This window comes from Galeopterus variegatus, unplaced genomic scaffold (genome assembly GCF_000696425.1).
Source record: "Galeopterus variegatus unplaced genomic scaffold, G_variegatus-3.0.2 Scaffold9426, whole genome shotgun sequence".
Lineage (NCBI taxonomy): Eukaryota > Metazoa > Chordata > Mammalia > Dermoptera > Cynocephalidae > Galeopterus > Galeopterus variegatus.
Genome location: NW_007735537.1, coordinates 1 through 15747, shown reverse-complemented (window position 1 = coordinate 15747; position 15747 = coordinate 1). Strand labels below are relative to the sequence as shown.

General features: G+C 34.7%; 1 protein-coding gene across 1 annotated transcript in view; it reads right to left on the bottom strand.

Moving 5' to 3' along the window:
* The window catches only part of LOC103609287 (structural maintenance of chromosomes protein 1B-like), a gene marked incomplete at its 5' end in the record, with an annotated part of 76474 nt that extends 60880 nt beyond the window's left edge, over positions 1-15594 (bottom strand). Inside the window, 8 exon segments of the mRNA XM_008593636.1 lie at positions 636-776; positions 1682-1940; positions 4003-4241; positions 6659-6880; positions 6970-7082; positions 8390-8476; positions 8479-8577; positions 15537-15594. Of these exon segments, the coding sequence (XP_008591858.1) occupies positions 636-776; positions 1682-1940; positions 4003-4241; positions 6659-6880; positions 6970-7082; positions 8390-8476; positions 8479-8577; positions 15537-15594 (1218 nt within the window).
* Between the last annotated feature and the right edge of the window lie 153 nt (positions 15595-15747).

Here is a 15747-nt window from a genome sequence, read left to right as displayed (position 1 = left end):
CTATAGAACTTACAATGTGATACAAATGATACAATTATACAAATATTTTAAAAATATTTCCACCTATGTTACTATCTTTGTTTTTCTCCTGACACAAAATGCCACCTCTTCTACTCACAGGACTATCATATACTGCACCTTCCATATTTGTAGTTCCATCTGCCAAATCACAAAGACTAAATGAGACAGTGTACTATAAGGTGAAGGAGATGCACTCTGAAGACAAAGCATTTGGAAGTAAATACCAATTCCTCCACTTATTACCTTAGTCAAGTTTTCTTAGTCATTTCGTGTTTTGATCCCCTCAGCTGTAAAATACAGTAATCCAACAAATATTTATTGACTATCAGGTGTGGAAAAGGAACTATTCTAGTTGCTTGGGATGGATCAATGAATAAAACAGACGAACATCCCTGCTCTCATAGAATGTACACTGTAGTGGGGGAACACAGACAAATATATTTGAAACACAAAAGATCTCCTAAATAATACTAAGCACCATAACAGGTAATCCAGAAATTATTTAATTGCTTATGATTGATGTAAATCCATTTACATATTGAAATGTTACTACCAAAAGGGAATAAAATGTCACTGAGGATAATTCCAAATCATCACAGCACAAACTGAGGTACCTGAACTTCACCATGCCTCCTCTTTTCAAACGCCATTCTTTCTTCCTCCGCCTTCTGTTCCCACTGCAGTTTTTCCAGTTGTTGGATCGTTACAGCTGCTTTCGTTCTTACTTCTTCCTTAAGTTCGTCATAACGATCCAGCTGAGTAAACAGCATTGAAACATTGCTAACTCACTTATAGAAACATGACAGGAAATTCTTTGTATTATACTAGCAGATAATTAATCTTATCAAAAGCTAATTTCATATACATTGGATCATAATTGGCCATTTTACCCAGGTAATCTAATGTGAACATCATAGAAAACCCTCTTTATTTAAAACTGCTTCTATAGAGCAAAAAGGTATTCAAAAGAAACCCTATAATAATGTTTCTGTCAGAAAATCTACAGAGAAAGTGGAATCCAGAGAAAATGATATATCTTTTTCCTATTTATACAGTCACTATGATTTTGGTATATATAGTATTATGTAGGATAATCATAAAATTACTGAATGAGATAAATGATAAAAATTTAGCTGAGAAAATATTTGTAACTCTCAATTATAATATTTGGATATTTACTATTGATTTATTATAATTAAATACCATACACTAAGTTGGATATTAATTTATCACTGAACATTTTAAATCACCTTAAATAATCAATTTCCCTCCTGTCAATGAAATGATGTCTCTTCAAAGCCATATATATCAGACCTTTAAGTTTTTATAATATCGCAAGAGAAAAAAATTCTTACCTTAAATAGCTTAATTACCTAACTTTTATATAACAAAATGACATCATGTAACCTTGTTGAAGTATTTTCTAGGACTTTAACTCATAGATGTTATAATGTCAATTAATCTTATATAAAATACTTTAGTCTGAAGAATAAATTCAGGTTCTGTGTTTAGGCTAAAAAATCTAAATCCCCGTAATTTACATTCTGTCGAAAATCTCTTAAAATATCAGAAAGAGAGAAAATCCTTTACATTTTTTCTAATTAAAAGCAGAAGTTGAAACAATAGGTACAAACGATTTCCCATTTATTGACTTTTTCACCTTACTGTCTTCCAGTTTTAAGTCTCGTAATTTACTTACGATTTCCTTTTCAATCTGCTTTTCAAAACTTATCCATGCACCATCTAAATCAACCAGTTCTGTCTCCACGGCTTCTATGTCATCTTCCTGTTTAGAACATTGTTTTTCACTGTCCTTTACTGATTTCTTAGCCACATCTAATTTTTCCAGGTGGTGAGAAGTGCTTTCTTTGGCTTGAATGTATTGAAGCTGTTTCTGATTTAAAAATGCTTCGAGAGATCTAAAAAGAAAAAAGTTTGCTTTAAAGGAAATTATATTTTTTAAATATAAAAAAGGAAGAAGTCCTTTTGATCAAATCACGTTAATAAATAAATTCTAAAATTCAACTTTCAGACTGTAAACAGATCAGTGGTTGCCAGAGGCTGTGCAAGGTCAGGAGGAAGGTTAAACAGATGAAGCACAGGGGCACTTTTCAAGAGTGGATAAACTACTCTCCATGATATTGTAGTGGCAGACTCATGACACTATGAATTTGTCAAAACCTATAGAATTTTGGAGCACCAAGAGTGAACCTTAACGTAAGCAAATTTCTTTTAAAAATCACTTGAAAGCCTGAGGGATCCTAAACGGAATAGAATGTGATAGAAGAATTACAAATGTATAAACAACTTTACCAAATGGGTGGGAGGAAACTGGCTCACCTAAGTAATTTTGGAAATGAGCAGAGTCTTTAAGACTAAAATCAAAAGGAATTGTTTGTAAGCAGTGCACTCCAGTTATAAAGTTGCTTCCCATGGAGGTATGGGTGAACAATTCCGATACTGCTATACATGATTACTGGAATAGAACAATTAAGCTAATAGATGGCTGATGGTGGACGCCAGGTTTCTCACCATTGAAATGGGGAGTTATAGATAAGCAAGAGAAGGCTAGAGTGATCCATGTGTTAATGGATTAAAATGGAGTGAGAGTATGAACTCATGTTTAGTTCAAAGAAGATACAGATGACTATATATGGAAATATTTAGATATGTGTATTTACACGAGTTACTATACACACATATATTTCCCAGTTCTGTCAGCTGAGAAAGCCTAGACAGAAAACATCCAGAAGGAAAGAGCACACTTGGCACCCAGATGTTTAGTTCCTAATACCAATAAAAGGACCAGAACTCCTTGAAGAAATTACTGACTCTTGGGCAAGCTCACACAGGCTAGAGTAGGCTGATTCTAGGACTGGCCCCTACGAAATGAGCCTGGAACATCTTGTAGTGCCAAAAACGTAAGGAATTGCTCCCAAACCAAAATCACAACGATGGGGATATGTCGAAGGGACACAGGAGTCCATTCAGAGTTCTTCATAATCTAAGCAACAAAATAAACAATGCAGTATTAGATTATAACCTCAAATATAAAATATCCTCATATCCATACTGATGTAAATAAATAATTGAATAAATAAATAAATAAGAGACCAATCTCCCGTGTAGAAGAATTCTAAATAAATCATGTAGATACTCTGCCCTTGAGGTAGAACACAACTCCCCATTCCTAAGGTTTGGGCTATGCCTAGTGACTTCCTTCCTAAGAATATAGTATGAAAAGGGGGAAAATAAAAGAAGACTTTTCCAATGGAGAAACCTGACAAAGTCAGGTGATCAGGGTCAACATCAACCGTGATGTCATGTTGATATTATGATATGTGATAAAGGATGTGATATATCCTATGACATATATCACATGTTAACATCCTGATGCCTTATGATGAGAATGGCATTTTATTTCTGTGGTCTTCCTCCCCAAATCCTACAACCCCATTCTAATTTTAAGAAAAGTTTTCAGACAAATCCCGACTGAGGAACATTCTGCAAAAACCCTGACCAATACTTAAAACTGTCAAGGGCATCAAAAACAAGAAAAGCCTGAGAAACTGTCATAGCTGAGAGAATCCTAAGGAGACAGACAACTCTAAATGTAATATGGTATTCTGGATCAGAAAAAGGACATTAGGAAAAATCTAAGAAAATATGAATAAGGTATGAACTTTAGTTAATAATAACGGGTCAATACTGGTTTATTAATTCTGACAAATATATCACACTAAGATGTTAATAACAGGAGAGACAGGGTAGGGAATTCTGTACTATCTTTATAACTTTTCTGTATATTTAAAAGTATTCCGAAGTAAAAAGATTATTTTAAAAAGTCAACTTTCAAAGTGTCACTTATTATTTTCTATCGATCTACATATAACCCATCTATTGCTACCTATTTATAAACACTCACTTTACTTCTTTTTCTGTCTGAAACCCAGCTATTGCTACCTATTTATAAATACTCACTTTACTTCTTTTTCTGTCTGTTGCAGTTGTCTGGTTAGCATTCCACGTTCCTTTTTCTTGGCTTTAACTCTGTTTCCATGATGAGAAAGAGACTCTTTTGTGACACTCAAATCCCAATTCACACGCTCTAACTCAGAATTCAGAAAATGAATTTTCCTCTCATAGTGATATAGTTGGAAAAGGTGTAGTTGTATCTTCTTGACTTTCAGTTCCTCAAGGAGACCCTGGTAACGTTCTGCCTATAAAATAGTACAATTCAACAGTAGTAAAAAGTGAACATAGTTAAGCTGACCTTTCATAAACCCAACGACTGTACCAACAAATGATCTCTAATGAATTTTCATTTATGTCACTAAGAAACAGTATTCTTGACCAAAATACCATTATTTAGGGAAGGCTGCTGAATACACTTCTCAATTAAACCAGGAAACCATTAATTTTGTATCCATGCGCTCCGTGGTGCGGTGGTAAGAAGAATGGAGTGGCACCCCTAACCCGGCTACTAATCCCATTTCTGTCTTGAGGAGTTTGGCAAGTCCATTAACATTTCAAGCATCAGCCTCCTCATTTGTAAACTGAAGGAAGAGCATCATGTAACTTGTACGGTCCCTAGCAACTTTAAATTCAAGGATTCCTGGCAAAATTCCTGCTACAGGAAGTGATTTTCCTACAGATAGAACTAATAGGACTATTAGTGCTCTTAATTATAGGTGAATAGGAAGAATTTCGTTAACATTGATGCTATTAATAAAGAAATAAAGGAATGAACTCACTCAAGCGGAGAGCTCCTAATCAATGCAGAATTTCAAGTAACAACTAAATGGTCATCCTCCAGGATGTTGTAAAAAATGAGGAAGTTGGACTGTTCTAATTGTCCTTATCACGTTTCAAGTTCTGTAATTTTATAAGTTATTTCACTACACTGTGACTATTGCAGTCTCACTTTTACTGCTACCACCCCTTTTTACTGACAAAACGGACGCATATACACATTAAAAAAATATGAAGAAACAGAGAAAAACCACGAATTAGAATCATATCCACTTTTCATTTATTTTCTTAAATATTTATTGAGTATCTACTATGTGCTAGGCCCTGTTCTCTGTGCTGCTGGGAATATAGTGAAGAACTAGACAGACTGTCCTTGCTCTTGTGAAGCTTATATTCCAGGTATTTGAATGGGGCGGGGTAGAGGAAGAGGAATCAGAGAATAAACACACAAACAAATAATAAACAAGATCATTTCATACAGCAATACATTGTCCAAAAGAAACAACACAGGCTGATGTGACAATACAAGAGAGGGGATGCTAATTGAGATTGGGGCAGGGGCTGGGGGTGGTGGACAGCAAATGCCTGCTTGAGAAAAGAAAACGGCAGTTTTATAAAGACTTGAACGAGAGAACCAGCCATGAAAAAATCAGGCATACAGCTCTCTAGGCAGAGGAAATAGCAAAAGCACCAGGATAAAAGGGAGATTGATGTATTCGCCAAATAAGAAAGTTCAATGGGGTGGCAAAATAGAGGACGTTAAGGCTTGAGAGGTGAACAGAGACCAGATCAGTAGGCAGGAAAGAGACTAGATTCTCAGTGCAGTGGGAAGCACTGCCCTGGAAGCTTTCATGCAAGGGAAAGACAAGATCTGATTTGTGTTTGAATAAGATCACTCTAAAATGCAAACGATTACAAACCATAGACAAGGCACTGTACAGTACTTCACAAATTTCGTGGGAAAATGGAACTAAACAATAATACAAATCTTTCAGTTAACTTCATGAAGACCCTTCGTACTAGGCATTGTGAAGGGCACCAAGAAATACCACAACATTTGAAAAGTGCAGCCATGATTTCCTAGGGGTCCCCAAGACCCTTTTAGAGAACCCCAGATCACAAAACTATTTTCATAATAATACTAAGACAGCATTTGCCTTTTTCAGTGTGTTGACATTTGCAGTGATGAGGTAAAAAACACTGGTGGATAAAACTGTTAGGTCTTAGCACAAAAAAGATTTAATGCTAAGTATGTAGGAGAAGTTAGCTGTCTTCTATTAAGCCAGACGTTAAAGAGACCATAAAAATGTAAACCTGTGTTGCTCTTCTAATTATTTTGTTTGGAAAATGTAGTTATTTTTCATAACAATCTTATTTATGTTAACATGTAATAAGTTTGTTATTGCTGTTTTTTACATGGACCATTAAATCTATTTTTTAAATTTTCAGTTTTGATTTCCAATACAATAAGGATTTGTAGATAAAATCCACATGTACACAAACTCTTTGCTGTCCTCAGTGCTTTATAAGTGTGTAAGGGGGTCAAGATCCAAAAGTTTCAGAGCCTCTGCTACATAAGATATAAACCTATCAAGCGTGTTTTTAGTTGAGAAAATCAGACATTTTCGTAGTTCAGGTTGTCCTGTCTATTTGGGATTAAGAACCCAAAGAGTGAAAGATATATCCAAAAGTTTATCCTTACTGAACATTGGGCTTTATTTTTCTTATATTGTTAAAGAAATCTTCTTAGTAATCACAAGCCAATACCTAGCAACTCTAATTAAAGAAATCTTCTTGGTAATCCCAAGCCAATACCTAGCAACTCTAACAGACAAAATGTTTTGGTATCTAACACTTACTTGGTTACATCTTCATGACACCTTACCTCTTCTTTCTCTAATTGTGCTTGTTTGCACTCTGCAGCTACACTTTTTTTCTTATTAAAATTGAACTGTGTATCCTCTTCTTTGTAACTTACTTTGTAAGCTTTTTGTAACTTTCTCTTCTTTTCTTTATATTCTCATATTAGTTCTCCTGAGCTGGTGATTTCCTGAAAAAACTGGGTTCTTTCTTTTGTTTTTTTCATTGAAATCGATTCTACACTTTCCTTTTAAAAACAGTAAAGCACACCAACATATAAAACATAGTGATGTATTTTCACAACTATGGATCCAATAAACTACTACAGGTACTTACCTGAAAAACTAGGCAGTTTCGTGCTTTGACTGTTATGCCGATCTTTTCCAACTCTGCTATGTAAGCAGAACGACTCACAGGATTATCATCACAATGAAATTCTGAGCATCCCTCTAATATAAAAGGATAAAGACTATTACGGGAAACATAAATATCAGACATATCTCCATAACCAAAGAAGTTCAATAAAATATTTTTTGTTATTGAAATGTCCAGTGATGCAATAATATAATCATATACATATTAATAAATGCATTTAATCAGCCAACAAATACTGATTGTCTATTAGGAGGGTACTTTAGAAAGCTCATGGAAAAATAGAATTGAAAGATAATACAAATCTTTCCATGAACATTCTGAAGGACCCTCGTATATACCAAGGACTGTTCTACAGCGGTGAACATAACAGATAAAAATTTCTGATCTCAAGGAGCTTATATCCTCGTCAGGAAGACAAAGAAAAATAAGATATGCCATAAAAATAAATAGGATGTGAGAAAGTGGTAAATGCTGAGGAGTAAATATGAGCTTTGAATGTGGAATGGAAGTTTCTGTGTTGGGGGTATAGGCTTTGCAATTTTTAAAAAGGTGGGCAAAGGAATCCTTACTGATATGGAAACTATTGATTTAAAAGTCTAAAGAAAGTGAGAAAACTGGTCAATGAATATATGAAGGTGACAAAGTGTTGAAATACTTAAATTACTCATGAAGGCACAAGTATAAAGTAAGAAGTCCTTCTAAAATCATCTGTGATAGCATTTGGGGGAGGTTATTAGACAGCATTTATACATTAGAAATGTTCTGGTGGACACTGAACAGTAACAACAAAACAAAAACAAAAACACGTATTTATAGAGGCTCTGTGAAATCTAAGAATAAGATAAAAAATAAACAACTCTCAATGTTGTTTATTCAGATAACACAGGGAATTCATGAATAAATCACAGCATACAAATTCAAACATTTCACTTGAGCTGCTTTTCATGTTAAGAAAAACTGTCTAACACAAGCCAAAAGTATGCATCTAATTAGTTCATCATAAGAAAAGCAGATAAACATAACATCAGGAAGAACTTGTATAACTTCTCTCTCTTTGAGGTAGACTCCTTATATCTTAACCAAATATCCAGATATAAAAAAGCTATTTGACAGTACGGGGATTTGAAGGGTACTTGAAAAGTTTTGCAGAAAGATTTTGAAGTTCCCTTGTTATGTCTGCTTAAGGAAGAGTCTTAGTGGAGCATCAAATAGATTCTGTTACTTGCCTCTGATATTTTCTATTGAACAGGGGGAAAAAAAACCCTCTCATTCACTATGCCAATGGAACAACAATGATCACCCTTCAAAGAAAGAAAAGAACAGGCAATCTGACTTAATCCTAAACAATCAAATGACATAAGCAAAAATCTACAGAAACTACCTCGGATAATCCTTGTAAATGTTTTCTCTTCCCCGCTTTCCTCCACATACACAATTTTTACACTTGCAGAAGAAGAAATAAGTTTTAAATATGTGTTCCATGAACAAGTTCTTGAATATTTTTCACTCTCAAACTAGCTGTTTTCTGTCCCATTACAAAACGGAGTGCATCAATTACATTGGATTTTCCTGGGGAAGGAAAGAGAAAAATTCAATCGTTGTTAATCATAAAAAGCCTTGACTAGAGCTGTAGAAATCAGGACACGACTGGGAGTGAAATATAGCCAATATACATGCCTAAATAGTTCTGTCTTCTCAATGTTCAAAATGCATGTGACTGATAAGTTTTACTTTGATTACTTGTTTCTCCTATGCAGCTATGGTAGAGCATTAAGAGATCTAAATTTAAGGACCTAAATCCCAGCTCTCTCCCATTATTAGGCATTATGCCCCGGATAATCATTTAACGTCTATGAATTTCAGTTATTCTTATTTTATAAATAAGCATCGTCAGTGCAGCACTAAGCACTCACATACTGAAAAAAACAAAGGTTAACTAAATCCAGGGTCTTCCCAACGGACACACTAAGGTTGCTAGGCTATTTATGACTGGCATGAGATGGTGCTACAAAAAATTATATAGCAGGCCTGAGACTGCTATCCTGTGAAAGTCCTGCTTACAAGGCTGGCTGGCATCTGGGGATTGGGTTTGGGATTTGGGGAGGGTTTCTACCATTCTCTGATCAGAATAGCTCATTGTACCTAAAATGTTTGTGCAAACAGTATGACTTATGCTAACAACTGATTTCTTTCTAAGAGTCAAGAATGTGCCGGAGAATGGGTCAAGAATGTGTATGTGCCAGGCAGAGAGGACCTGTGTGACCATCTCCATGTAAAAACTGAGTCTTCAGTGGGGTTCCTGAGTAGGCACCATTTCCCACCTCCGAACTTGTTACTGGATGAATTAAGCACTGTGTGACTTCAGTGGATGAAGACTCATAATCTTGCACCTGGTTTCCTCAGTCTTTGCCCCACGTGCCTTTTCCGTTTGCTGTGTTTGCTTTGTATCTTATCACTGTAATAAATAATCCTGAGTACAAATATGTGCTAAATCCTGTTAGTCCTCCCTGAAAATCACTGAACCTGGGGATAGCATTGGGGATTTCCGACCCCAATGGTAAATTTGTTATCCAACCATGGGCCAACAATTTCCTCTAAGACAATTTCCAAGGTGCAATATCGATGCACCTACTTCCATCTGCATTTATTTATTTTTTTCCTTTCTCACATTCCTCCCCCCACATCCACAATTTAAATTTTCAATGCCACAAAGAGGAAAGTAACATGAACAAAGAAAAAGTTATACCGTCAGTCACTAGAAATATGGCTTAGTTTTAGAGATTTAGGATCTTTCTAAAAAAAACAGAAGTGGTTAACATGCTGCAAATTCATTTAGCTACGACTCAGTTAACCAAAGTTAACCTATAGCTCTAAAATGTGGCTTTTGGGCTAGTTATTGTAAGACAGTGCATGTAACACAACATGAACATTCGTGGAATTGAATTATTAAGTCTGTCAGTAACAGAGCTAAACAGAAACTCCTTTTGATCAATCCTTATTTAAAATCTGCCTAAAATAAATACTTCCCCACCCAAATTCACTCATTCGATTAATATTGCCCCTGACTAATAAAGGTTATATTCTGTCAAGAGTCAGACAGTACACAAAAAAGACAATTTCATGTTGTAATAAGTATAAGGAGATAAACTGGGTGATGAAATAGAGAGTAACAGAGAGGCAAGTTCAGATAGGATGGACAGAAAACATTTATTAAGTGCCTACCTGCAGCTAGTGTTAGCTAAACAACCATGTCGAAAAAATGAATGAACGAAACAAGGCAGGTTTTATAATGATCCAATTGGGGACTTCTAGTATATATAATTTAGAACCAACATCAGGAAAATTATGCTGAAAGAGTTATCTTAGGCTGTCATCACTTGATAAATATGGGCCAAGTATTCAAAGATATAAAAATTACACTGTCATTCTCTAAGTCCCTTTTGATTTTAACTCTACTTAACTCTCCCATTCCTTTGCTTCTTTACCACCGTTCTACTAGTTCAAATCCTCCTTACTTTTATGTACCTCCTTATCTGGACTCTTCAACTTTCAATCTCTTACTCCCTCAAATTCATTCATTCATTCATTCTACAAGCATTTTATGAACACCTATTTATCAGGCACTTTGCTAAGTAGTGGGCTGAAAATACTAATCTATAGAATTGCACTGTTAAAATTTGTGGCAGTTCATAGTCTGGACTAGCCTCCAGCACTAGGCCCCAACAGAACAGACCAAACCGAAATGGAGTCACTCATGGAAGTGATACATAATCAACTGAAACTTTAAGGAAGCAGGTAAATCCCCAAACAGGTCAGTTTTTCCTGAAAATATGAGATTCACAGCAACCATTAAGAAAGATCCCAGCTAACCTGAGTTGGCATAATAAGGAAGTCTCTACTTTAATCCTCACAAAAAAGTAACCTGTAGGGACCTGACCTTAACCAATCCACTTCCTTTTAATTGTTCTGTTTCCTTGGTCACACCTAGGAAAAACGAACTGTTCTGTCATGCTCTGCAGAACTTCACTCTATAAAATAGAATGAGGTACTGCCTGATTATATAATCACAAATAAAAGCCAATTAGATCTTTCAACTAATTTTCTTTTGTAATTTTATCGTTTTATTCCACCAAGGTGTTTACAGTGGGGAATGTCAATTTTCATTGAACCTATTTTGTGCCAGACACCCCACATCTGTTATTTTGTCTGTGCAACCATCCTAGGAGACATGGATTTAATTTGCATTTTACAAATGAAGAAACAGAGCCTCAAAGTCAAACAATCATGTTTCGGAGTGATGTGTCTGATTCCAAAACCTATGCTCTTTCCACTAAAACCAGGAAATTCTAATAGACTATTTAATAAGTTCTAAGATAAATTAACACAAAATACTTTATTGGCGCTTAGGAGATGCACTAATAATTAGAGGCTCTGAGTAGGCTTTGCAGGAGATAATTGTGAGCTAAGATTTAAAGGGTAATTAAAAGTTTAGAGAAGGGGGTGCAGAAGGTAATTATACCATCCCTGAAAAGAGAATAGGTTCATCATAGATACAAAGAAGTGAGAGAGCACTGTACCGTTCCAGTAAGAAACCAAGTAATTCTATGTAGGTACAGCAGAGCTTACAAGGTTGGGAATCCTAAGAGACAAAGATGGGGAAGTTAAGCAAGAATTACAATATGCTATATTAAAGGAATTAACTTCGTGTTGAAGATTATGTGAAGCCACTAAAGGATTCCATTTTTTTTCCAAAATGTATTTTATAAAGATTTCTCAGACAATAACCCAACAGGAAAATGGGCAAAAGACACAAACAGCAATTCAGAAAAAAATACAAAGGCCTTTAAACATATGAAAAGATGCTCAAACTCACTCATAAAAAGAAAAATGTGCAGAAGAGTTAAATCCATAATGACAGAAAGTAGGTGCCAAGGACTGGGTAGAGATGAGATAACAGGAAACGAATGCCAATGGGTACGAGGTTTCTTTGGGGGGATGAAAATGTTATGGAATTAGTACACAGTGATTTGATGATGGTTGCACAACTCTGTGAATAAACTAAAAACCATTCAAAGTGAACTTTAAAGGAATGTATTTTATGATATGTAAATTACATATCAATAAACTGTTGTAAATAAAAATTCTACAAGAGTACTTCATGTATTTTCTAGCCCTGTACACTGAAATGGATTAGAACCAATGTTTTCTGAATGCACTGAGTACGTCTAGTTCCTAGATGGTGGTCTCTAATATCTTTCCTACTAAAACGAAGTAGAAGTCATTAGAGAACTAGCTAATTCCAAGTCTGTGACTGTGAAAACTGAAGATGAGCCTGGGAACTAGGACATCATATTTCAGAAAGCAAAGAGCACGGGAAGCGGCTTGAAGGAATTCTGACTGAATGAAATTATAATAATATGAGCATCAAAAATGATTTTGGTGGATTAAAACACACTGCGTCAATGACAATCCATGAGTCCATAATGATACTGACAAAACAAAAAAGAGAAAAATTCATTTTCACCATTTAGGGCAGCTATTAAAAACTTTTTTTGTTTGAAGATATTAATTAAAAGGAAAGGGGCAAGCTTTTATCTTGTTTTTCCAATGTGAATTGTATTTTATGTTAATCAAAAAAACCCCACTTATTAAAGGAAAGCTCTTTTTTTTTTAAACAGGGAAATACCATCCACTGAATGTGCAAAGCATGACATAATTAGAAAAACTAACTTTGTAAACCTTAATGAAATGCTGATTCAAATATTATTCACTGGCATGGAAAAAAGACAAAAAAAAAAAAAAAAATGATTTTGGTGGATTAAAACACACTGCGCCAATGAAAATCCATGAGTCCATAATGATACTAACAACAGCAAAAAAAAAAGAAAAAGAAAAAAGAAAAGATTCATTTTCACCATTTAGGGCAGCTATTAAAAACATTTTTTGTTTGAAATTATTAATTAAAAAGAAAGGGGCAAGCATTTATCTTGTTTTTCCAGTGTGAATTCTATTTTAGGTTAATCAGAAAACTCCATTTATTAAAGGAAAAAATTTTTTTTTTCTTTTACATGGAATGTAAAATCCACTGAATGTGCAAAGCATGACAGAATTAGAAAACCTAATTGTGTAAACTTTAATGAAATGCTGATTCAAAGATTATTCACTGGCATTAAAACCATAAAGTAAATGTCAATAGAGAACATTTGAATAACACCAAAGTAACAGTGGATTTTCTAGTTAAAAAGAAGGAGAAAATCTACAAAATACAGAGATTACCGTCACCATCCAAATCCAGGGGTCAGTTTTTAGCATTACTAAGAGTACAACAAGCAGATATCATGTGACATAATGCAATGTGAAGTACACAATATCACCTATGATGGAGTCTAGCGAAAAATGTTTAATTTGAATCTGTCAGCTGTTTAGATATATCTTCCACTTCACAGAAACATAGAGATAGAGGAACAAACTAAATAACACCATAAGGAAGCAGTCAGACAAACCTAAATATTTGATAGGAAAACTTTTCTAATCTTTTCAACAAGTCAGTGTTATAAATAAAAAGACTGTGCCGAATAAAGAGAGAGTTAAGGGCTGCAACAACCAGATGCAATATGTGGTTCTAGTTTTGAAAATGGTTTCGTCAAAGAGCATTTTGGAGTCAGCCAGGAAATCTTAATATGAGCTATGCAGCAGATGAAATGGTCATTTACTAAAAAAGGCAAAGATAACTGCCTGAAAACAGTAAGTCATAATACAGTATGTACTGGATAATCTCATTTTCACTTTTTAAAAGTTTGCATTAAAAGAGTCTTTATGGCTATGGTCCTAAGTATTCGAGTAGTAATCTCTGAATTTTGCGAATATGATCTTTTTACTTTATTGTATTTAGTTTATTTTTTATTAGCATATTCGTTGTTACAAATCATACGTATTCTTTATGCACATATCCAATCTTCCCTCTCCAACTTCCCCGCCCCGTTTTACTTCTTTATTATGTTTGTATTCTAATTCTTTACAAAGATATATTCTGCTTTTGTAATAATAAAAGATTATTTTTTTAAGAATTCTGCAGCCATTACCAATTATCAAAAAAAATTTTTTTTTAAAGAAACACATTCCTGGTTAGAAATGTAAAACATTCAACATAGGGAATTGGGAAAATATAATTAGCTGAAAATCCCAGTAATCAGAGAAAACCTTGTTGATGGAAATGGATACTGAATGTTGTCAAATGCCTTTTCCTCATCTATCAAGAAAAGAAAATGGATTTTCTTTCTTGCAGGAACAAATAAAGATTACTCTGGTAGCACCATGCCACGTGGATTAAAAGTACGATAAGACTGAAGGTTGGGAACTCAGCAAACAGGCTCCTGCATTAATCCAAAAAAAGACATGATAAGACCCTGAAGGGATGTGACAGCAGTGGGAATACAGGGAAGAGGACAGGGCTATTAAGGAGGTAGAACTGGCATGATTGGTAATGTACTGGCTGTAATAGGGAGCATTTATCAACGATGAAGGAAAATTCATCAAGTTGGTAGTTATATGAGACCCTGGGAGAAAAGCCTTCTAAGCCCCAGGACCAGCAAATGCTAAGACTCTGAAATGGCGATGTGTTGGACCTATGCAAGGAAGGCAATCAAAGAAGCAATTCTGACCCAAGTATAGTAAATGTGGGGATTCCAACCTTATATTCTATTGTTTCCCTAGATAGGCACTACATGTCCCAGTTTGGAATATTAGCTGTGGTACAAATAGACTTTCACAAAACCCTGGAAAAACATTCTACTCTTTTGAGTACAGCTCACACGCCATCTTCTCTGGAAAACCTTTCCTGATCTACACCTCTTCCTATCTGTACCTCCTCAAATCAAATGTTTTATTTTCCTCGTTTAAAGTTTCATAACCACTGTTATCTGGCATTCTATCTCAATTAGGGTGTTATTTTCTCTTTTTTTTTTAAGTAAAACATTTCATTAATAACATTTTATACTGATTTCACATTAAAACAATATTTTGTATCTGTTGGAATCAACATATTAAAATCAGCTTCACCACATTGTTTCAGGAGGTGACCTAACAAAGGTGGAAATGATGACTGTAAGAGAGGCGAGTGATCTGAAAGCTGGCAAATAGAATGGAAGGAACTATTGCTTCCAGAACACTTGCCCCCAAGTTTAAGCTCATGAAATAAATTCACGAACTGACCAGATGGTTTTCATCTTAACTAATTTGAATATGGGTTAAACTATCAGTCAATTAACTTTAAGTTATTTAGTATAAGAAGACAATAAGAAAGTTAAGTAAAACTCTAATGAAAAGCCAATAAGCAAAGTCTCTGTTTTAACAACATAATTAGCCTTGTCAAAACAAGGATCCAAAAAATTCGTTTAAGACTCAGAGTTGTTTCTCTCCATGGAAATTTTTACTGAAAGGCAAAAGATTGACACAATCTGAAGAGAAACCAGAGTATCTAGTGTTACTTTCTTACACTCCCTGTAGGTTAGGAACAGAAGCTGTCTTACTCTGCTTATCTTCTTCTGCTCCTAGCACTGGATTTATGTCAACAACTACTTGCTGAATCTAAGTGAATGGAAAACATAAAGGTTATGATTAAAACCGAAATTTTTCCTTTACTCTGCCCCCAAATGAGGAACATATCGAGTTTTGGCAGATGGTGAGAATAGGAAATTATTATAAAAATAACAACCAACTAAATTAAAATATAATAGGAAA